Source organism: Neolamprologus multifasciatus, chromosome 1, assembly GCF_963576455.1.
Source record: "Neolamprologus multifasciatus chromosome 1, fNeoMul1.2, whole genome shotgun sequence".
In the NCBI taxonomy this organism is placed as follows: Eukaryota; Metazoa; Chordata; class Actinopteri; order Cichliformes; family Cichlidae; genus Neolamprologus; species Neolamprologus multifasciatus.
The window spans coordinates 31,236,547-31,258,858 of record NC_140439.1 but is presented as its reverse complement, the minus strand read 5'-3'; the positions used below and the strand labels follow the sequence as shown (position 1 = coordinate 31,258,858).

At 40.8% G+C, this 22,312-nt stretch overlaps 1 protein-coding gene across 1 annotated transcript in view; it reads left to right on the top strand.

Annotated features, from left to right (window-relative positions):
- Positions 1–9,765: 9,765 nt before the first annotated feature.
- Positions 9,766–22,312, top strand: part of nkd1 (NKD inhibitor of WNT signaling pathway 1) — a 32,781-nt gene continuing 20,234 nt past the window's right edge. Inside the window, exons 1-3 of the mRNA XM_085158149.1 lie at positions 9,766–10,328; positions 10,451–10,483; positions 10,711–10,850. Of these exons, the coding sequence (XP_085014275.1) occupies positions 10,304–10,328; positions 10,451–10,483; positions 10,711–10,850 (198 nt within the window). The 5' untranslated portion in view covers positions 9,766–10,303. The remainder of the gene's footprint in view (positions 10,329–10,450; positions 10,484–10,710; positions 10,851–22,312) is intronic.

The following is a 22,312-nucleotide window of genomic DNA, read 5'->3' as shown; positions in this document are numbered from 1 at the left end:
ACATCTGAAAATGTAAATGTGTAAGTATTTAATTTCCACACTTTCAGTTTGACTTTGGCTTTACTCTTCAACATAACTCTAAAGGTATAACCTCCTCTCACGATGAAAGGAGCTTGTGGATGGTCATTTACTGCACCAGCTGCATATGACATCTTTGATGGGTGTTTTTTTGTAGCCTAACAGCTGACCTTGGTCATCACTCTGTAGGAAAGAGGACAATTTCTGTAGCCAGCTTTACTGACTGCGTATAGAAAATTTTTGCGTACTACAAAGTGAGCAGTAGTAATGCATACACTAACAGGGGGACAAATAGGGGGCGAGTTAGGAAGTCTGGTTAATTTAAGAGCAGTTTATCAGCTACTAGAGGGAGCTGCAGTTTCTTCTCTGTAAAGGACACTTTCTGTATACAACATAAAATGCTCAAGCTGGTACATAGGCGTGTCTTGACAATAGAGTGACACAGAAGCTAACCAACTTCTGTGATTTCTCCTTGCGGTGAAAATTCTGGCTCAAGCCAAACTAAAAGACATTTTGGAAACAAGTAGACTTCTGCCAAAGAGAAAAAATTAAAACACAGCTGAATGTTTTTTTCTGACCTCCAGTGATATAACTTCTACCTTTTTCTCCAAGATACACAATATCAGTGCTGTGTGTATTTCCAGATTAAGCTGTACAGATGTTTAACAAACATAGGTGAGTTTGGTGTTAAACTAAGCGATCTAATCTTCCCAATGTTAGAGTGCTGATATGCAAAAATAAAACAATAACCAAAGTAAAGATAATACCAACTGAAAAATGTGAAAAAAAAAGAGTTGGAACCACTGGCAACATAAGCTGGTAGCAACATTAGATTTTTGTCCCAGACAAAAAAAAAATCCCATCAGAGAAGCGAATCAAAGCCGCTGCATGCCAGGATAACTGCAATGAGCCTCATTTGGATAGTAATTGGAGAAGTGACAGTATGTTGCCTGAATGATAAGTTTAATCAAACATAGAGTTAGTTTAGGCAGGGCACAGAGTGAAGCTCAGCATAATGGCTCAGCGCACAGCCTTGTACACATCTAGTTGAGTATCCACTGTTGTGCATGCTATGTAAGCCTGCCTGTACAGCTGTAAAATACTTTGCGACCCATCTCCACCGCAGCTAAGCCCTTCATGCTGTCTTAATCAATATCATATCTGTTGTCACTGATGTATACTTGTTCTGCCTTGATGCTGCTCTCCCAGCAGGGTATGAAGGGTAGTGAGGTGTCCCATTGCTATGCTGCCAAATTATATATTACTGGAAATATCAGTCATGACTATAGTGGTTTGACTGACAAACAGTTTTTAGCTTTGTCACTGGGGGCTTTTTCCAATGGTGCTTAATTTCAAGCCCTGCTGTTCTACTTCACATAGCCAGTAGTGTGGCTATACATTCTTAATATTGTTATTCATGTTTCATGAGTGTACTTATAGTCATGTATCAAATCCGGTGATATACCCATGCATATATAAATATCCAGTGCAATCGCATATCTATTAAGACAATATTTTGTGAAAAAGCTGGGACCCTGCATTCTTTTTCCTCAATACATTATTGATTAAAACCATGAATGTTGTTTTGAAAAAAGAACTCTGCTCAGACTTAAAAACTAAATGTCTAACTTTGTTCTGTCTTCACATTGTAACCATTCAGTATTCAAGTTTGGAGGCTACCACTTACAATTTAAATTGGTTTGGCTTGTGACTGAAACAGGACTATAAAAAGAATCAGTAATCTTTATTATTTATTTGTACAGTGGTTGAAAAATTTTATGGAGGTAGAAACGACCAGTGAGGAATTAGTGTTGCTTTTATTGTTTTTCTTCTTGTTTTGCTTTCTTGCTAAGGATCAACAGGCAGATTTCTGTGGTGTTAGCTGTGAGCCAGTTGAGAAATGTTTTATTGCTGTGGAAAAATAATTTTAAGTACTTGCTTACAAAGCTGATGAGGCATGCCCGTTTCTGCTGACAGCACTCTGCAGCTTTTGTCTGGTTAAATGATGTGTTTTATGAGATTGTTTTTAAGTAAGGACAATTAAAAAATACTTTGCTGCAAAATCCTCCTGATAGTTCTTTCATAAAGCATTTCATAAAATGTTACTGTATTATCCTCCAGCTTAATAAATTGATCATTTAGTGAATGTGAATAATTAAATGTTCATTGGATCTGTATTTACATAGCACTTATGGTTTTACTGACCCCTCAGAGCACTTTATCATTCAACTAGCACTGATGCATTGGGGGATTTGTTGGGTTCAGGATCTTCAGGATTCGCTCTATCTCCTGAGCCACAGCCATGCATAAGTTTTTTAGTATTTTTAGATTGTTAATTAAGATGTTGCCATCATGTTTTGTCTTTGTCGGGAACATATTATAAAAGTCAGATTCTCTAACTTTTCCTCCGTAGTAAATCTACATCTGCAAAGAAAATAATTGATTAAAAGAGGGCTTTACTCTCATTTTTATCCCCATGTGCTCATTCCTGGACACTACTGAGAAGTTTACATGACACCTTGTTCTAAATAGTCTTTATTTATATATATCCCACAGGTCCATCCATCCACTATCCAAAACAAGCTGTTTTAGATTATTTCAATTCTACTTTAATCCAGCTTTCTTTTGATTGGCTGCCTCTTGAAAAACAAAGGTTTGAAACAACAGTTTTAAACACTGTCTACACTCACAGCTGGAGCTGTGTGCCTGAGATGTCCATATTAAGAATATCTATCTAATATAAATGCCAACAAATAAACCAAAGACCATATGAAAGAGAATATTTAACAGCCTGAACTCTGAACTTTTAGCTCACAAGCATTATCTTGTATAGCAGAAAAAACGGTTGAAAAAGTAAAGCATATAGGATAATCTCTTTTAAATTATTCATAAAATAGTTTTTATTGAGATTAAACTCTCCCTTACAACAGAGATTTTAAACACTGAAAAGAAAATCATCAGGCAGAAGCAACAGAAGAGATGCAACAATGATAAAACAAAACAAAACAACCCCCAGTTTTTAAAGGGAGACGGTGCCTGAAACCATTTCTACCAAGCTTAGTTTGAGCATGAATATCTAAGGATTCAATTAATCATGCGCATTTAACAAGATTGAAATGAGGATAGAAGAGAGGTAGTTCAGAAGTTTAAACAATAGAGCTTCATAAATAAATAGCATGAGAAATATCTGTTTGATTACAACAACATTTGTAGCAGTCCCAAAGGTACATGTATAACAGACATAAATACAATTATACGTACAATAATACTGCAATGCAATACACCACAATAGAGCACCTGAGTTATTAACTTGTGTGTATTTGTACCTGTGCAACATATGCTTTCTAGTGCAAAAGTGGCTATTAGTCAAGTGTTTGGCAGAAAACTATGTGATAACCATGACAAGATGACCCTGGACTGTAAGGCCATCTAAACTTTTAATACAGAGCAATCATGCACGATGATAAACAGTGTTTAACTGTTTGAGTGTAGTTTGCACAGCACAACAATCCAAATTACAACTCAGTGGTTGGAGACTGATATGACGTGTGACTGCATATAGTTAGGAAAATATAGGCATCCACTAAATCTAACTCCATGCAGCAATTCTAATACTTTTTAAATTGTTTACAGTGGAATACACAGGTGAACGACAAAATGGTCGAATTGATTGACTTTGATGGTTCCTACAGCTGTGTGGATTACCTTAATTTATTATATGGACCTGTGTTCGCTCCTGTGTTTCACAACACGGTACTAATGTGCAAACTTAATGACTTCTGGTGCCTTTACTGCTTCTCTCAGCAGGAGTCAGTATTTTGTTTGTCAGACTGAGTGTTTTCAACACTTGCATTACAGTGACTCAGTTCGTATTTGCAGAATTTACAACTCTGAGTTGCAGTGGTTGGATAGGGGGATCTCAGTGTGAAAGGTTACAAGTCTGTGGACAGGAAGTCTTTCTGCAGAAAGAGCTTCACTGTGCCAAACCATGGGAGAAAGTGCTGCTAAATATTTGGGTATTAACCTACAACTGTTTACCTGTGTGGACCTCAGGTCTTGAGCTGAATGCCTTGAAGATGATATAACAGTCAGTGCAATTTGATCGTGGCTTCCATGTTTGAACCCAGCAGAGAGAGCAATTTCAAAGGCTGCTGACACTTTTCAAAACACCAATGGCCTGTTAACAGCCCAGGATAATGAATTCCATAGCACCACAAGCCTCTATGTGTGGGAGACTTCGAGCTTAGCTAAATAAACCTTGTCTGACTGAGTGGCCCCACTGGTGCCCAGCCCTATGTGGACAAGAGCTGCTTGGTTTCTCACAGTTCAATGGCTGGGCTCAGTCATAAGGACAGCCTCATTTAACCTAAACTTACCGTGACAACTGCTAGCAACGTCCCACAAGTCACACCACACCACTTTAGCCCCCTTTCCATTACTACCTTCTTGGATCAATGCGTATCCTGCTCGTCATTCGATGAGTCATGACAGCGTCTCGTTCACGAAAATTAAAATCTGGCAACGAGGGTCTGCTGAAAAGCCACAGACGGGCAGCAGGTATATTCTTGCCTCGACGTCCATCTTTTTTAGCGCTTGTGTCAAATATTAATTAAATCATCGGACGCTCAAACACATTGATATGACGACAACCACACAGGTTAATTGCTACAGGATTGTAATGTAAAACCAGTTGTTCTTAGTCGAGTAGTGGCGATCCGTGGCGAGTTGATCTGAGGAGGTACTAATGGAAAAGGGGCTTATGTCTCTACGGATAGGTTACTGTTGGCAAGGCTTTTGTTAGTGGATCAGCTTGAGATGACAAACTGTGTCTCCAGAGGGTTCATAGGAGTTGTGCTGGTTGAAGCTGATAGCAGAGATCACTAGCCTCTCCTGTGGTGGAAATGACAGGCTCTGATTTTTTTTCTTCTCTCTTCATTAACTATTCACATTTGCACCTTATGTGCAGATCACCATCACCACTCGACATGAGTCCAAGGAGTTCAAAGGCAGAGTTGCTTGGAAGTGTGCACGCCATCCCAGGAGTCGCCGGGCCTTGGACGCCTGCAGAGTGGTGGGTGCTGAGAGCTTGGGCGTGTTTGGATCAGGGACTGAATTTTCCTCTGAAGATGAGGAAAAGGTTTATGGCACGCTCCCATGAGAGTGTCTCCTGCTCTTTGAAGCTCCTGTCTTGGTGGCTGCTCTTATCTTTAAGAACGGATTATTTTATCTCCTCCTGTTCCTTTCTTTTTCTTCTTCTTCATCTTCTCCTTGCTTTCCATCAAGACAGGTTTTGTATGGATCTTTTAGGAGATCTTCTCCGTACCCTTGCTCTTTCACTCCATTCATTTATCATTTCCCCCTTTCAGGGTACACCCAGCCTGCTTTCTACCACTACTACCCCCACTCTTGCTTTTGCTTCCTCTGTTGCACCCGACTCTCTTTCTCTTTTCCCCGTCTCCTCTATTCTAGCTTTCCAACACATGACAGACTGTGTAATTAATGAGCATCATAAACCTCTCTTTCTATTAGCTACCCATTAGTAAACCTGGCAAGCCTGTCATTTTGGACAAAAACACACAGCTCCTTCATTTGATCCCCACATCAAAGGGGGAACCCCACTGTTTTCGGCTGAATACACTAATTGTGTCCTCGTTCTGGATGGGGCTACACCCCCACCGCTTCAAAAAAGCAGCCAGTGTCTAGTACAGATAGTAAAGAGAAGTACAGAAGCAGAAAGTATTGATTATATTGGCCTAAATTTGGAGACTTTTTGACGTCAGAACAATTAGTAGTCATTCAGTGGTGCTCCTAAAAAAAGGTCTGCTTCTGTGTGTTGCTTTGCACGCCACTTGCTCTCTTTATTGCTCGCTTTATGTAGACACATTTTACTAAAAAGAAATGTCAGCGAGCTTCAGGCCCCGTTAGAGCTGTTTTATGTGCTGCTGTTAAGATAAAAAGGAATTTTTAAGCGGGATGATAAGGATTCCCCTACTTTACACTACAAACCAATAATGTTAAGTACAGGATCAGCAGTCTTAGTATTAGAATGTGCTGTCTGCAACATGCACTTTTTCAAATTTATTGTTTCACTACCCAATACTTATTTTTTGCGTTTTGTGCATTTTATGCTGCTGTAACAAAGCTAGTTAGGACCAAACCAAGACTAGGAGTGTTGCTTTAAGTCTTCCAATATTTTGGATAATCTATATATAAACTACAAATGTTCCCATTAACATGTACACAACCCATGATTTTAATAGTAAATGTGTTTTTTTTTTGTTTTTGTTTTTTTTGGGGGGGGGGGGGTCTTCATAATTTCAAATGCAGGGAATTTGTTATCTTTTATTTTTCTTTTCAGTGCTTATTTCCAAGCTCTTAAAGAAACTTGTTGCACAGTGTTGCAGTGTGTAGCTTCATGTGATTTAACACACTTTTACTCTACTTGCCTCAAAGACCAACTGACACCAAAGAGTCTAGAAATATTCAGAATCCAGGTTATTTCCATTACTTCCACCATGCAGAAAGGCGAACACATGCCAGGCTGTCGTTCCCCCCCTGCAGACCCTTTGCCTGACACATCACACGCTGAGCCACTACAATGGGCTGAGTCACCACCACTGCAGGAATCAACACTGTACTTCAGTCTCGATTGTCTTCTGCCCTTTACAACATCCACGCCCTTTTGTTCCTCAAGATAAAGGCAACAGTCACATGTTTGAGCTTTAAGCGGCCAGCAGCTGCTCTTCTCTCCCTCTATATCCTTCACATCCCCCTCTTCACCACCAGGCAGCATTCCCTCCAGCGCTCTCGCCAGGCATCAGGCCTCTAACATTGTTACAAGGACATAAACACAGACAAACCATTAGATGCCCCTGAATTTAGCTGCCTCAATACCCCCCATTATGCTTGTTTCCTTGGAGAATGCCCAGTTTTATGATGGAATGAGCCAGAGCTGACCACCAAAGTAGGTGCTCCCCTAGGCAAATAAATACTTACATCAATCAGACAGGTGTCTAGAGAATTTAGCTTTGTTCTTATGAAGCATTTTTTGCCATAATGGAAAAACGGAACAATAATCAAGGGACTGATTTCAACTCCATCTGACAAATGCCTCAATAGAAGCGAAATATTTACTCCATTTATTCTCTGATTAGATTGTGTGTCAGGCAAAAAATAAACTGTACCCCTGATAATGGGGATTGATTGGAGGTTTGGGGGTTCACGTTCGGGAGATGGCTCTAAACCCCCCCCCCCCCCCCCCCCCAACCCAACTCCTCCTCTCTCACAGGCATCAAAGGGAAAGCTAGGAAATAGGGCCTGCAAAGCCATCTCTCCGTTGGCCTCTTCAAAGGACAGGAAGTGTGTCAGAGGGACAGGCCTTCTTTTCCACCGAATTCAGACGAGTTGCTATAATAACACGTTCATCTGTGTCTGCGGCAGACTAGTTCAAAGGGGAGTCTGATTCCTCTTAGTACAACACGTGACGATGGAGTCATGATGCGGAAAACATTGTGCATGTGGACCAGCCTAAGGACATGTGTCTACTGTACAGCCACATCCCGAAAGATGTGTCCTTCCTCAAAAAAATCAGGTCTGAGGCAGGATTAGAGGTTTGATATTAACAACTCTCCTCCAGGCAGAGGTGGTTATTACCTGCTTAACTACACAAGTTATAACTTCTTCTGTAGTATTAAACTCCCATGCTGGTTAGACTTCAGTGAAAGTTAAACCTGTGAATGTTGAATATGTGGCTGATATTCGTCTCCAGAATATTTAAACCATACAAAACATCTAGTCTGGTCACGTCTGTATGTTTCAGTGGGAGTGGAGATTGCCGCAAAAGTATCAAAACTTTTGTGAAATTTGTGACAGATGGAATCGCAGGTGGCTTTCTAAAACTGTAAATCTGCAATGCTGAGCATTTGAAAGCTTCATTACATTTTGCATTTTACATGCAAGTTTTTTGAGGCCCTTTCTCAAAAATGTAACGCTATCAACAACTGTGCTTTTTAAATGGGAATAGTCCTCAGGTGAATATAGTGGGATAAAGATCACATATAATATGCACAAAAATGAAAATCAGCTTGCCTTCTAATTTAAACAAATAAACAACAGTTTGTAGGCTGCCAGCATGTGTGCTTCACATACTGGCAGCCTGTATGCTGGAGGCACACGGGTAAAGGAAATATGTAAACATAAAAACACAGTGTTGACTTCTTGACAGCAGGACCCAGTGATAGTATAGGAGTGATTAGCAGCACTGTAACAACATGGATTTGCATCCAAGGACATCAAATATTAAAATTATGTCCTAAAATTGAACAAAGACTTCTGTTTTAAGATTTAAAGGGAGAGGAAAAAATTTCCATGACACAGAAACGACAAAAGAAGACTAAATTTAGACATCCAGCTCTAGGAAAACCATGCCAGCATCTTGCTGTTTGATTGAAAACGCACATGAAACATTACCTTTTATGCAATTCTCACGACCTGCGTTCAGGTGACAGTCCTCAGAAAACCTTTGTGATTCAAATCCTCCTGTTATTTATAATATGTGTTTAAATGTGATGTGAAGTGTCAGGTGAAACATTTGTTCATAAAACCTAGCTACACCAAATAAAGGACACATGACTGATCGGATTAATTCAAATCAAAAAGCACATAATGGTTTGACTGAATTGAGAAAAACTTTGCATTTAGCAATAATAATTAAACTTAATACTTTAATTAGTTTTTTGTACAGTGTGAGTTCTTTGAGATTAAATCATACAAGAATCTGAGGAAGAAAATGTTGTACAAGTGAAAGGAAAAGATTTCTTTTATCTATTTCTTGAACCAAACACACTAAAAAAATTCCACTTCACATAATGGATCAGGTTGGATTTGATGTGTTTCAGACCAAAAGAACACTGTGATTGAGCACTAATTGTAATGCTGCTAAAATTGGTGCCAGAAAATAAATAAATAAATCTAATATTCAATTCCTGTTCAAGCTCTGTCTTTCACTGGTGATGATTAGAGTATCGACTTTGCAGTGTTTTCCCAAAAGATGATGCCCACTGTGCGTTATATTATGTTCACACTGAGCTACTGGCAGCCTGGCATGAAATGGCACAGTGGCTTCTGTCTTATATCTGAAGACATCAAAAGAATCTTAGCCCGCTTTCATCTGCTGCCTCAGTCCACTAAGACCCATATTTTCATATTAGAGACCCCAAAAAGACAGGCGGGCACTGACCACGGAGCCCCGTATGAAATGACTTTTACCCCTGGGAAGCCCATCTGAGAGGATAATGTTGATAAAAAGTGAAAAAGTAGTCCGAGGTCAAAAGAGAATACAAAGAGAATTTGTATTTAATGATTGCACGCTTCGTCAAAGGTAATTCAATCAAAATAATGAAAGAAAAAAAAAAAAGATTTTGCATACTTTGCAAATGTGAGACGCAGAGAAATTATTCTACCCGAGTAAGCAACCCAAACCCCAAACCGAGGGAAATGTTTCACAGCTTTCCAGTGAATTTATTTTATGTTTTGCTTATTTGTATTTCATTTTAATATAAAAGCAAGCAAGCAAGCAAACAAACAAAAACCCTCACAACAAACACGCTTGGATTTGAAATAACAGCTGAGGTCGCTGGTTTGGGATCATTTAGGATGCCACCAGACCCCAACTGGCAAAAATGAAACAGAGAAATGAATGTTTTGGCGTCACCTCGCGCGCGCTTGAAAGCCAGAGCCGAACGGGATGCGTAAAGGCAGACAGAAAATGTCACGACGCTCCGGAAAACCTGAGATGTAATTTTCATAATAAAAGCATTGTAACGCACGAACATGGGTCACTGAGGGGTTCTGTTGTGTGTGTGTGTGTGTGTTTTAACCCGTGGTGCACCTGTAACCAGACTAGGTTTGGTTTCTGGCTCTACGTCTTTAAGACTCTAAGAGTGTGCCGCATTGTAAATATTTGCTATTTTCAAAGTCAGAATGACATGCCTTTCTCTCGGTCCATTATTACTTGAGCTATCGCCAGTCGCTTGTGCTTTAATCTGAAATCGGTGTAAGGAAGTCGCACAGCCTATTGTCTATCGCGCGTCTAGTCAGTGGCGGCGCTCTGGATCAAAGGCTCGTTTGGCTCCCTGGTCTTATGGTCCTGTTCTGAGCGCAGTCTGCTCTCGGTCTCCACGGACGCTCCTCTGTCTGGATATCGTAGCGCGTCTCTATTTTTTTGTTATTCCTTCTTTGGATTATATTCATCTGATGGTTTTCAACTCCAACTCGATGCATAGAAATGGGTAAACTGCACTCGAAACATGGTAAGACGTCTTATTCCCAAGAGAAAAATCACAGCTGTAGTTGCTGGGTGTTGCGATACTTTCGAGTAACACATTCATTTTCTCTTGTCTTTCTTTTTCTTTTTCTATCTCCTTCTCAAAAGCTGCTATTTGTAAACCGCGGGAGAGTCCAGAAGGTAAGCGCACTTATTCCCCTACACGATGCACTCAAACATTTTCTGAGCATTTCGGTCAGTTTGTGAACAGCGGAGCAGTTTCCAGAGTCCGTATCAGCCTCAATTTATTGCAGCGCGAAGGCTCCGAGAGTCTTTGAAGGTTAACGCGCTTGTAGTGTGAACACACTAGAGAGAGAGGAAGAAAACGGTTTGTACTCACTGCTAATACCGCTGCTTTTGTGTTTCAGGCGACAGTTTTGTAGTGAATGCCTGTTTGGCGAGGAAGGGAATCGATGACTGGCTCGTGAAGCAGAAATACTACTGCACGAGCTCGCGCCTCGAGCAACAGGACTGTCACCACAAGAATAACTGCGGGTTAACTGCACGGGTGAGTGTGACTGTATACGTACACTCGGGTATTCACAATGAAGTTTTGCTCCACGACTTCTTTTATTTGTAAAGTTTGTCTTGTTACTCAAGTATTGCGTGTCTCCTCGTACATGTTTCACACCTTAAGCAGTTTTTTAAAAACATTTTATTTCAGATTTTTTTAATGTCACTTCTACGATAGCACGCGAAGCTACATTTAACCTCAAGTGTTGTCAGTCTTTTTTTGACTCTTTGGTGGATAAACTTTTAACAGTGGCTGTTCACGGTGAGTTAAATGTCGGTGATTAAAGTAAACCAATCGCAATCTTACTTTTGTTTTCCCTGTGAGCAAAATAAGACCGTTGAGCTCACAAATGCGCAGCCGTATGCACTTGATTGAGGGATTATCTTTCAGGTAACAATAGATCAAGCCTTGAAAGCAGCTCAGTGTGACAGTCCGGTGACAAGTGTGAATCGTAAGGGCTGGAGAGAGAAATGTTGGAGGTCATGCTTGTTTTGTATTTTGGCATTGCCGTAAACACGGTGCTGTTATTGTCAAGCGGGGAAATCCTTTGGAATTGCTTCAGAGGAGCGTTAAGCCTCTTTGGTTTGCCATGCCTTCCTCAAAGGCAGCATGTTTGAGGAATTGGAGCCCATCAAGAATTAAAAAAACAACAACACCACCCCAAAAAAAGAAAAAAAAAGAAAAGGAAAATCAGTCCCTCCACTCACAATCCAGACAGTTTGAGAAGAAATACATCAATTTATTAAATGCATCCCACAATCCAGGATATATCACACCTAGTGTAATATTCTGTTGTGTTATTGCATGGCATGATTTTCCTTTTTAAAATACTCGACAGATCCTTTAGTGTTCACTGTTCTTAAATACTAGAATCCTATCATCAGCGACATGCAGCTCCGTGGCATCATTTTCATGCAGCAAGCTGAAACCATGTTATGCCCATGCTTTTGAACTGTAAATAACACAAGTGAGACAGAAATACACATGCAGATTATAATTCCTTAATGAACCACTAGTATGAGAAGTCATTGGCATCCAACCCGAGAAAGTGTAAGGCAACAAAATGGTCTGCTGATTCCCACCGAAGCCAAAGATAAAATCCGCTGTTGTTTTGTCTGCTGGTGCAAGAGTTCTTTGGTAGATTTGGTAAGCAGAGCTGTAGAATAAAGTGTAGGGAGCTTGGCATCTACAGGAAAAATTGTTCATCCTGACATGTGCCCAGAGCTGCAGCAAACTTCATCATATGGTAACAGGATCACACTCACAGCAGGCACTGGGATGTATTTTGAAGAGGGGTTTTTTGGAGGAAAAACAATCTGAATCCCTTTTTTTTCTTTCAGAGCATGTAGCTGCTGCTGCAGCAAAAATCCATTCCATTTATTTAGCTGTTTATATGTTCAGCGGGGTTCGTATGCTTCGGGCAATTTAAGCATTTAAAACCACATTATTATCATGCAATTACCATAAATTGTTACTGCAAAAACAAACATTCGTTACTTTTTTCCTCGACATATTCACATGCTGCTTTTCCCAGCAACAGTCATGTGTGAAGTTTTGGCTCAGGATGGATGAGGCCCCCGCCAAAAGGGTTGGATGTTTTTGAACAATTTAGAGTTCAGCTTGTATAAATAATTCAAGTCTCGGTGTCTAATAGCTTATTTTATAACTCAGAAGGAAAATGAATAAAAGAAGAAAAGTTGTTTCCACATCAATATTTATTTGAGCACTTTTCTCTTTTGTTTTGTGATTATAAAGTGGATTCTAAATCTGTAATGATTATTAAAGTTTAAACCATTTATGTTTTTTCCCCATTCTGTGCCAGGACATGAAGCATATTTTACATTTTTATAAAGCCAAGACTTTGCAATCCCTCATGCTCTGTAGTGTACTGAGTTACACATTTGCCTAATAAGCAAAAGATACTCAGTTTGATCCCGGGAGGAAACACAAATCCCGCGGGAGTTGCGTCAGGAAGGGCATTTGGCGTAAAAATATGCCAAGCTACCCGCATGCGGAAACCCCTTGTGAATAAGGGAGCGGTCGAATGTCGCCTTTGAATAAACATTCACATTAACCTAATCATTAATCACAAGCAACGTGGTTTATAAGCTGTGTCGTGATGTGAAATAGCTTTCGGTAATTTCCCTACAGTCTTATATAACTGCATAGTCATACGTTTTATGTTTGGGTTGTGTGGCATAAGCACCGTGTGTTGCTTTTCTTCACAGTAGTTGTTAAGAAGAGTTACACAAACCATACCAAGTCTCAACCTTTCCAGTGGATTTACGGAATAATTCCATGAGTGGAGGTCATTCCAAACCTGTTTCATTGACTCCATAAATAATGCATTATCTCAGTGATCATGAGTCGTTGTTAAAATGAAGTAGGTTTGCCTCTATTAAAGAAAATGCTTACCATATCATTTTAACTAAATTGAAAGACTTAATGATGTGTGAGAAGAAGTTTAAGAGCCTGGCCCTGCGGTGCTTTAAGCTTAAAATACAATAAAACAAAAAATGGGAGCTAATCTTTTGTGCGAGAATACAAGTCTACTCTCTTTGCTTTAAAAGTTGTCCATATTGCGTAGAATACCTGGAGAGATAGTTATTTATACCCATTATTCTTTAAGCCCCCTCTCCATGCTGAAACAGGGTCCGGCAGAATGTGGGTCGGGTGTCAACAGTGGGGTGTCCACGCTTGGAATTCTTTTGAACCATTTTTTTTTCAAACCATATTCCCCATCAGAACACTGCGGATTTTAAAGTGGTCATTGTTGAGTAGAGTGGCTCACATTGGCAGTTTTTCTTCATTTAATGGTTTTAGATTGAAATTGTGTGCGAGCACACACGGACGCACTAAGGCTTGTACTTGAAAGCACTTGAAGACTTAATGATGATTCCATGCAGGCTCTACACCCATTCATGATTTGTGTTGTCAGATGTAAGGTTGCGGGAGCTTGGCAGACAGTGAGTGAGTGGTGTGGGCAGGTGGACCTGTTGGTCCTCAACACACGAGATCCAGGTCATGTGAGCCTTGGCACACTTTAGCCCGAGTGCACAGCATAGTGTCTGCACGTACCAATAAATCTGATATGTTATGTGCAGCCTGTAAAATTCTTTGCTGACAGAGACATTGATAGGGATTGAAGATTTTCACAACTTTTGGACTTGGAAGTTCAAGTTTCTGGTGACTACTTTCTGAGCTTAACTCATTTGGAACTGAGTGCCACTTGTCACTTGCCTTCTTCATAAGATTTCCCTTTCGATTCTGAAATCCCCTTCCCCCTCTTTTGCTTCTCCCTTCTCCTTTCTCCCTTCCTATCCTCCATCTGTTTGTTGCGCTCACCCTGTGGCCTTGTGTCAGTTGCGGCTGATGAAACGAGGCTGCATTTGAAGTGGGCCACGCCGGGGGGTGTTTTTAGTGACACTGATGGCCACTCCACCCTAAAGCCCTACCCTCTGTATAGAAAAAAACCCCTCCATGTCCAGTCTTGCCAAGCTACCACTCTCCAAGGCCTGGATTAGTTTTTTTCTTCAGCTAAACTTCCATCAGTTTGTGAGGAGCGTAGACAAAAAGCAAAGGTACATCAGTCGACAAATGCAACTCAGAAGTGAATCACAGTGGAGCTTCTGGCCCCGACTCCTCCTGTCTCACAGTTGGTTGCTAGGTCTTTGATTTGTTTTTGTTTTGTTTTTTTGAAAGTAGAAAGGTTTTTTTGGAAATAGGCCTAAAGCTTTTAAACGCATTCCCTCAGCCTCCAAGTCTGATAAAAGACATGGCAGGTTTTGCGCCCCCTTCATTTTTCGTTTTTCGCTTCTGCTGTTGTGCTTTTTCTTTCCTTGTCGTTTTCACAAAGCAAGGGCCCTTGTCTAGAAGCTGAAAGCACCTTTCAAATGCAGACTCCTCTTCCTCTTTCTCTCCTTCTTTCTGTTTTCTCCCTGTGCGTTTTCTTTTCCCACCGCTGCCCTCTTGTGCGTGCTGTGTGACGTATGCCCCTCTCCCATTGGGCTCTACCCCCTCTGTGCTCCCAAGGGACCAAGGGCCTGTTGTTGCTCTTTGAAGAGGCTGGGAGAAAAGTTTGGAGCCACACTCTAAAGAGAAGAAAAGCCCTGGCCTTTGGGAGGAGGGGTACCACCTGGCCATGGAGGGGCTCGGCGATTTTCTTCTTATTTTCCCATGAGAAGATGCTGTGGAAGTCTTGGGCTGACATCAGCGTAGCTGGGGGACTGGGAGGTTCAAGGAAGTGGACGTGGCTTTAATGTCACATCAGGCATCATATGTCAAAAAGATTCCTGAAAGCTGGAAGAGTTTCTCCTGTGTGACAAAGCAGAGTGGATAACTCTCAGCTGTTGTGAATGGTGTCTTCTGTAAAGGGTTTATGTCAAAGAATGTTGAGGTTTTGTGTAAGATTGAGCTCTAGTAGCATTTAGACACTTGATCAGGGTTACTTGTGTTTCTTTTTTGTTAAATCTAATGAATCAATTTCCATATATTTCACCATATTATACCTAAGATGGAATTTATTAAGACGTAGAAGTCTTTAACATATTCTTTGTGAAGGAACTGTCACTGTAGGTCTCAGTAGACATAAAATTATTAACATGTTATTAGCCAGAGTGAAATGCTCATGTATGTGCATATCTGTTCAAGCGTGTGCATGTAAGTGTGCAGTGTGTCTGGAGTCAGCTGTCCGGATGCACTTCACAGATCAAAGGCTTCCACGGGAATGTGCTCTGAATCTCAGGGGATTAGCAGCTGAGATTGTGCTTTGTTTTCCCAAATATATGCTCAGTATGGAGCAACGGATAGCTGTTGATCAAAGTGTCTTTCTGGCTGGAGAGTTTTGTTCCGCACTTGAGGGTGGCATTTATTTCACGACTCGAAAGAATGGATAGAGGATGTTCTCCTCTTTAGTCTCCCTGTGGATTGAAATGGCTGATAAGTAGTAAACAGTATGGATGGTGCGACTCTAATTACAGAGTTTCTTTAACTGACGTCATTATCTTTTTTGATGTGTTTCTGCATGGGACGTGCTAAACTTAGAAATGTTTTGCTTTTTAAATTTTTGACAAGAAACATGAAGTTATAAATAAGAGTAATAAAATGTAAAACATGTAGATAACTAGAAGTTTCTCGGAGCGAATTGCAAAATTTTGAAGATTGAGAGGATGAGAAAGCTGTGGTCTGATATGTTGTTGTTATTTTTCATTGTTTTTCTTGCGTAAAGCGAATGCAAAAATAGTCTTTCATACTTCCGGGTTAGGCGGCGTTGTGTGCATGGGTCTGGGAGAAAACTCTAGGTGACTGGGGACCCTGCGGTAGTCCTGGGGTTTCTGTGGAAGCTCAGTGCTCAATTTAATCACCCACTTAAAAGGCTCAGCTGAAGTGGGTGTTTAAGTGTTTAAACCCTGAATAATTCTCTGTTGTTTGTTTATCGGGTCCCCCTGCGGGTTGCGCTGTGGCCCATGCAGTAAGTGCTGAATAATTTGACTGAGCACTCAAACTGACTCTCATATAAGACGAGATTAACATCTGCATAAAACTGCGATCAAGCTCTCATGAGTGTGTAGTGAACATGCACACTTGTGGACCATGAAACGCAGAAGCACTCACTGATATACATACACGCACTATCCATGTGTTTATCCTGTTATGTGACTCTATTTATCACAGCTAATAGTCTCAGTGTGATTCTCTTCCGCATCTTTGTCTTACAAACTGGACCTAGGGAAATGCCACTGATGGAGTTCACAGCTTCCTTGAACCCTGCTGGTGTATTTATCCTCCTTGTGTTTGTGCTCTTTGGTGACCAAGGCTCTAAGGCCACCTGAGGTGGAGGGAATGGAGGAAGTGGGTTTAGGTAAACAGAGGTGGGAGAGCATTGTGCCTCTTACTGACAGAGGTTCCAGGGCTCCTCAACTTTTCCTGTGGCGCCAGGGATGGAGGAGGTCTGGATTGTCTGTTAGGGGATGTTTTTAGTGGAAGGAAAGTTAAACAGAAGATCAACCCTGCTGAAAGGAAAGCTGTCCACCCCCGGTGTGTTTATTCTCCACAGGTGCCACAATCCAAGGAGGACCTCACCCTGTAGGCACTGAATGGAGAAGATCAGCCCTCTGCTCCCCAAAGAGCCATTTACCCTGTCTTTCAAACTCACAACTTCTTCGCTTAACTTTTTCATAGCAACAGAAATGTCCCACTCACATGTAAAAAAAATCTTAAATGTAGGATTTGTACGTCTTTAGGGACTGCAGTCTAATTTTCAAGCTCTTTAGACTTACAACATGGTCTGAAATGTAAATATAGGTTTGGCTGTGGGTTTATGAGAGATGATGTGCAAGTCTTATTACCATAGGCGTGTATTTAGAGTGTTAAAGTGTCCTGTTTTTTACCATCAAATATTTCCTCTTCATTTAGACAACTTTATATTTGGAACCCAATTCAAACAACATTAAATTAAATCCCCTTTTGTCTAAATTGAAACCTACATTTGTGTATATTACTCTGATCTTCTCATTGTCATTATTCATAAAGGATGTTAATGCTTCCTGTATGCTATATATGGCAATTACGATTCTGACACAATGCAGCTGGTCTATTAAACCATTAGGAATTTTATTTTTAATTTTATCTATGCTTTAATATTAACAATGTTAGTAAAATTTGGAAGCAGTTTGCAAATGTGTAACTACTCCACTGCAAGTTCATTATGGTGAGCAGTGACACAAGCCACTAATTCCAGTCAGCTATGAATAGAAACGTGCCTCTGGCACCAGCGCGCTTGTATATAGTAGTTGAAGTGTCTATTTCTGCTGCTATGTTTACTTGCTAAGTTGAAACACTCTCTGTAATTACAGAGATTATAAGTCCACAGTTAAAAGGTCAGATGTGAGGGATGTTTTGAGGTGGTGGCTTGTGGCTGGCAAGATGGCTGCTCCAAACATGCTGCGCGTTCATGTGTGTGTGAGTGCATGGGCATGAGTGTGCACAGACAGAAAGGAAGAATTTGGCCACCTTGGTGTTGAGGTCAGTCCCATCTGGTCAGCATGCACATGTTAGAGGTTTTCATAACTGCCACCTACCACGTGGAGTCCCACTGTTTATTACAGTGACAAGGTTTAGTATTTGGCTTTGAATAAATGCACCAGCAACTGTCATTTGGGGGGATTTGATTACAAAGATCAGATTTTATGGCATTTAATCTACAGGTTGTTTTCTTGTGTATGGTGGCTGGAATGAGCCCAGAATGCAGACCTAAAAGAGACCTTACAAAACTAGCTTAGTAGATGAGATATTTGGTGTGTGCCAGCTTTTAATCTGACATGTAGTATATCCAATAATGAAAAATTGCTCAAAAAGAGTCCGTTCTTAAAACATTACAAACTTACATACAAATTATGATTTTGTTCAGAAAATGTAAGATTTTAAAACATCGTGGAAACATCATCATCATGCATTTTATGCTATTTTGGAGCAAAAACTTTAAACTGTAGCCACTGGCATGTGAAGTTACTGGGGTGGATCTTCTCATTTGTCTTTGGTAAAAGGCTGAAGTGCCTGTCACTGTCTTGCTGCCCTTGAGGTAGACTTCTTGACTAAAACCCTTTTCCTCCCACACTTTGCAGTACTTGAGACTGGCGTCTGAAGCCACCCAGACGACTGAAGGACTGTCTCTCCTCAAAGAGAGCTTTGACTAATTACTAAAACCCTCTAGACACAATGTAACACATTGAGTCTTGCACTCAGACACGGAAGCAAGAGTGTTTCCAAGCATTTGTCTTAAATATATAATCCATCCTATTTTGCAGTAATGACTGACACATAGCTGTTCATTTGGCAAATACCATATTCTGTTAAAATGCACAGCCTGGTTCTCCTGGAGAGCTACTAAAAGTAAACCAGCTAACCTAGAATGGTCTCTGAAATAACGTGTTAGTTACAAATGTGATGGACACAGAAACACCTTCACATTGGTGCTTTCCTCCACCGTACTTAACCTGAATCATACAGATCTTTACATCACTAGATTTGCCAGTCTTACATGATGAGAATCTCTGTCAGTTTACAACTCTTAGCTCTAGTGCAGATCTTAAGTCAGACCAGTAAATAAAACAAAATAAAACAAAACAAGAAAAACCTTCACCAGTTGATGACCTATGCCAATGCCCATATACTCAGAAGCTGCTTCAGCCTAGCAATGAAGTTGTTCTTTATACAAATGCTGCGGAAGTTTTGACCTTTTCTTTACACCTTGGAAGTAGTTGTGCCAATATATTTGGGAAATTACCCAACCATAGTGCATGCATGCACTCTGTAACCCCAGAAGAACTGCTCTGCCCTTTTTGCCAAGAAAGGTTCAAAATGGAACAGATTTCATGAGATATCTAACCACATAAGCTTTTGGATATGAGGTGTGTCATTTTGTGTAAGACACCCTCTCTTCTCTTTTAATCTGCTCCTATTCTCTTTTCCCTATTCTTTGGAACTGGGCTTGGCTCTGAATTCAGAGGGCCATAATGTTGTGATTTGTTACTTTTGGCAGACGGGAACCACCTGTAAATCAAGGCCAAGCGACAGGCCGTCTCCATTCTCTTCCAAACTGTAGCTTTCACTTGAGAATTGACGTTCCCAAAATGCAGTTCACTGGCTGATTGAGAACATGTTATAAGGATTAACCTCTTGCTCATATCCCATTTAACTCTCTTGACTCCCAAAGAAAAAGTTAAAATAAAAACCTTGCTTTCTGTTCACATGTCATCTTTATGTCTGTCTGTGACTGTTTTCTATGAACTCTGTTAACTAGAAGTTCAACTGTAGACATCTCAGTAAAAGAAGACGCAGAATGACTATGGTTAACATGTTGGAGTGGTAACTGCTGTAAAGCATGCGTGCTAATAGTTTTGTTTACAGCTTTGGCAAAGTATATCTAATCCTGGCAGAGCTGGCTCTGTTATTTTTTAATACTCTTCAATATCCCAAGTAGGGTTTGAACAAAGTAAGAAAAGTTTCCTAGATGAAGCTCAATAATTCTCCCATGGTAGGAAACGAAACAAACGCAATGAGTTGTCTAAATTGCTGTAGGGGCGATCATGGCATTAGACTCTTGATCTTGACACCATGCTTCCCCCCTCTTCTCCTGTCTGGCAAGATGTGGCTTTGATAAACACTGTGATAAATGTTAATCGCAGTGGTTACATATTTTTCAAAAGCTAATCAAGGTTGTTACCTCAAGTAACACGCAGGGTTTACTGCCCGAGGGGCTGGCTGAGTTGTAAAAGCTTATCTTTGCAGGTGTAAAAGTTTTGTAAATGGGTCATTAAAGTGTTGGCCAACTTCACACATAGAACACAAAAAAAAAAGCGAGAGGGGGAGGGAGATTACTTTGGATCAGCATGTTTCTGAAGCATAGAGATGAGGGCTGTAAATCTCTGCTAATATTCCACTGAGCCTTTCAGGAGGCAGCCTTTGATGTGGGTGAGGTAATGTGACCAGCAGTGTTTGCAATGTTAATCTGACGTGGAGAAATGACTGGTGGCTGTGCACTATCGCTCCACAAAGGAAAGGCATCCAATCGCTGCCCTTGATGGTGGTGTAAAAAAAAAACAAAAAAACAAAAAAGCAATAACAACAAATGAATTTGAAGAGAAAGCCAACACGTGTGCAAAATTTGCACTTACACCACACGGACACGTGTTGTTTAATTTAACATACAACACACAGGGCAAGGTCTGCTGAGCCACACCATATGCAAGGATTTTTTTTAGCCTGGTGTGTGTGTGTGTGTGTGTGTATGTTTGTGTGTGGAGAATCTCTCCATGACCTGTGTTGTGAACTGGAGTTAACACAGTAAGCCCTCCGGCATGTGCAGCCTCCTCAAACCCTTCCAGCTTTGTGTATTGCTGACCATGCACACTTTAATCATAGAGCTGCTTCCTCCAACCTGCCTGGTGATGGATCCAAACTCTGTGGCTATAATTTCCTTCCTGGGGTGCAGGAAGAGAGGTGGGTGTGCCGTGACTGAGGGGGTGTCAGGCATGGGGCCGCCGAGTCTGCAGAGAGTGTGTATGTCTTTGAAGCTCCCTCTGAGACGTCAAATTACACATTTAGCCCTCTTTAGTCAACAAAGTTTAAAGAGTTGCAATTGCTCAATTATTCTTTAGGTTTGTTATCCACTCAACTTAAGTGTTGCACTTTCTGTAGAGGGGGTGAAAAATCAACGCAGACAAAGTGGTTGAGATGAAGGAGAGGAAACACTTTTTCACATTGTCTAATCTGATTATAAGCCTTCTGTTGTGTTTTTGTTTCTCATTAAACCGGTAACAGTGTTGGTCAGCTGTGTCGTATGTTTACTATACAGTACGTCTAGCATACGCCAGATGTACCGTAAGGTGCTTCAGATTAAAAGCATCCACCAGATAGCAGTTATTTTGTGAAAGGGTGCATGTGAAAGGCTCAGCATCAAAAGATTTTCTTACTGTGACCCCTTGGAAAGGCATTGAGTTTCTTATCAAAGGCATAAAATTGCATTGTAAAACAGAGCAGATATGACTTCCTTTTGGCATTGCAGACTACTTATGAAATGTGTCTTACGCATTTGTTCAGAGTGCTGCAGTGCTCTGAAATTTTAGACAGCCTAAGCATCTTTTCTACTGGAGTGATTTCAGTAAACTACTTCATCATATCACGATAAGCCTGGTAGTCTCTTTGTAAAAACAAAAAAAAACAGATTTATCATGTTTGACTGGAGAGAAATGCAGAGACATTAATTTGCCATGGCTCTCAGGCTGTAGGTGGTTTAAAAAATGGCCCCATCTTCCTACCCTCCATAAATGGGACCGTCTCACGTCAGCTTTGCTATGCTATATGATTATCTGAGATCTTTATTTCATGTGTGAAAACCGATCCCCTTTGAAGCCTCACTCAGAGGCAGTGCATTGCTTCACTACCTCACATCAACACCCTCTATCTTGGCTCCATCTCAGAGCGTCATGTTTTACTGCTATGTAGTGTTTTGAATGAGGCTGTTTAATGTTGCTGGAAGGTGAGGAGCACTCCAGCATAAAGAGCTGAAAAAGAAGCTTGAATCCAGGTCTAAACTGTTTTTTGATGTTGATTGGTGGTCCATTTTTTTCCCTTCAGCGGCACCACCGTGACGCTTAGCATACATTGCAGGATAGGTACTGCTCCAGATTCCAAGAGGTGTGTAGCTCAGTCCTTTGAAATTGCCTCACTTTACTTTTTAGGATGGTGAGGGGAAGGGAGGGGAGGGGGAGGGGAGGGGGAGGGGGGGTCCTCTCTTGAGGTAACACTACACCTATAAGCTAATTTGCAGTTCTAAAACTAATAAGATTTTTTGTGGTTGTTTTACTCTTGGTTTTCAGCACTGGGGCTGTGTGTGTGTGCTTTGGAGCTTTGGAAAAATCCCCATGCTATACAGCTGTTTTCTCCATTAGTAATTC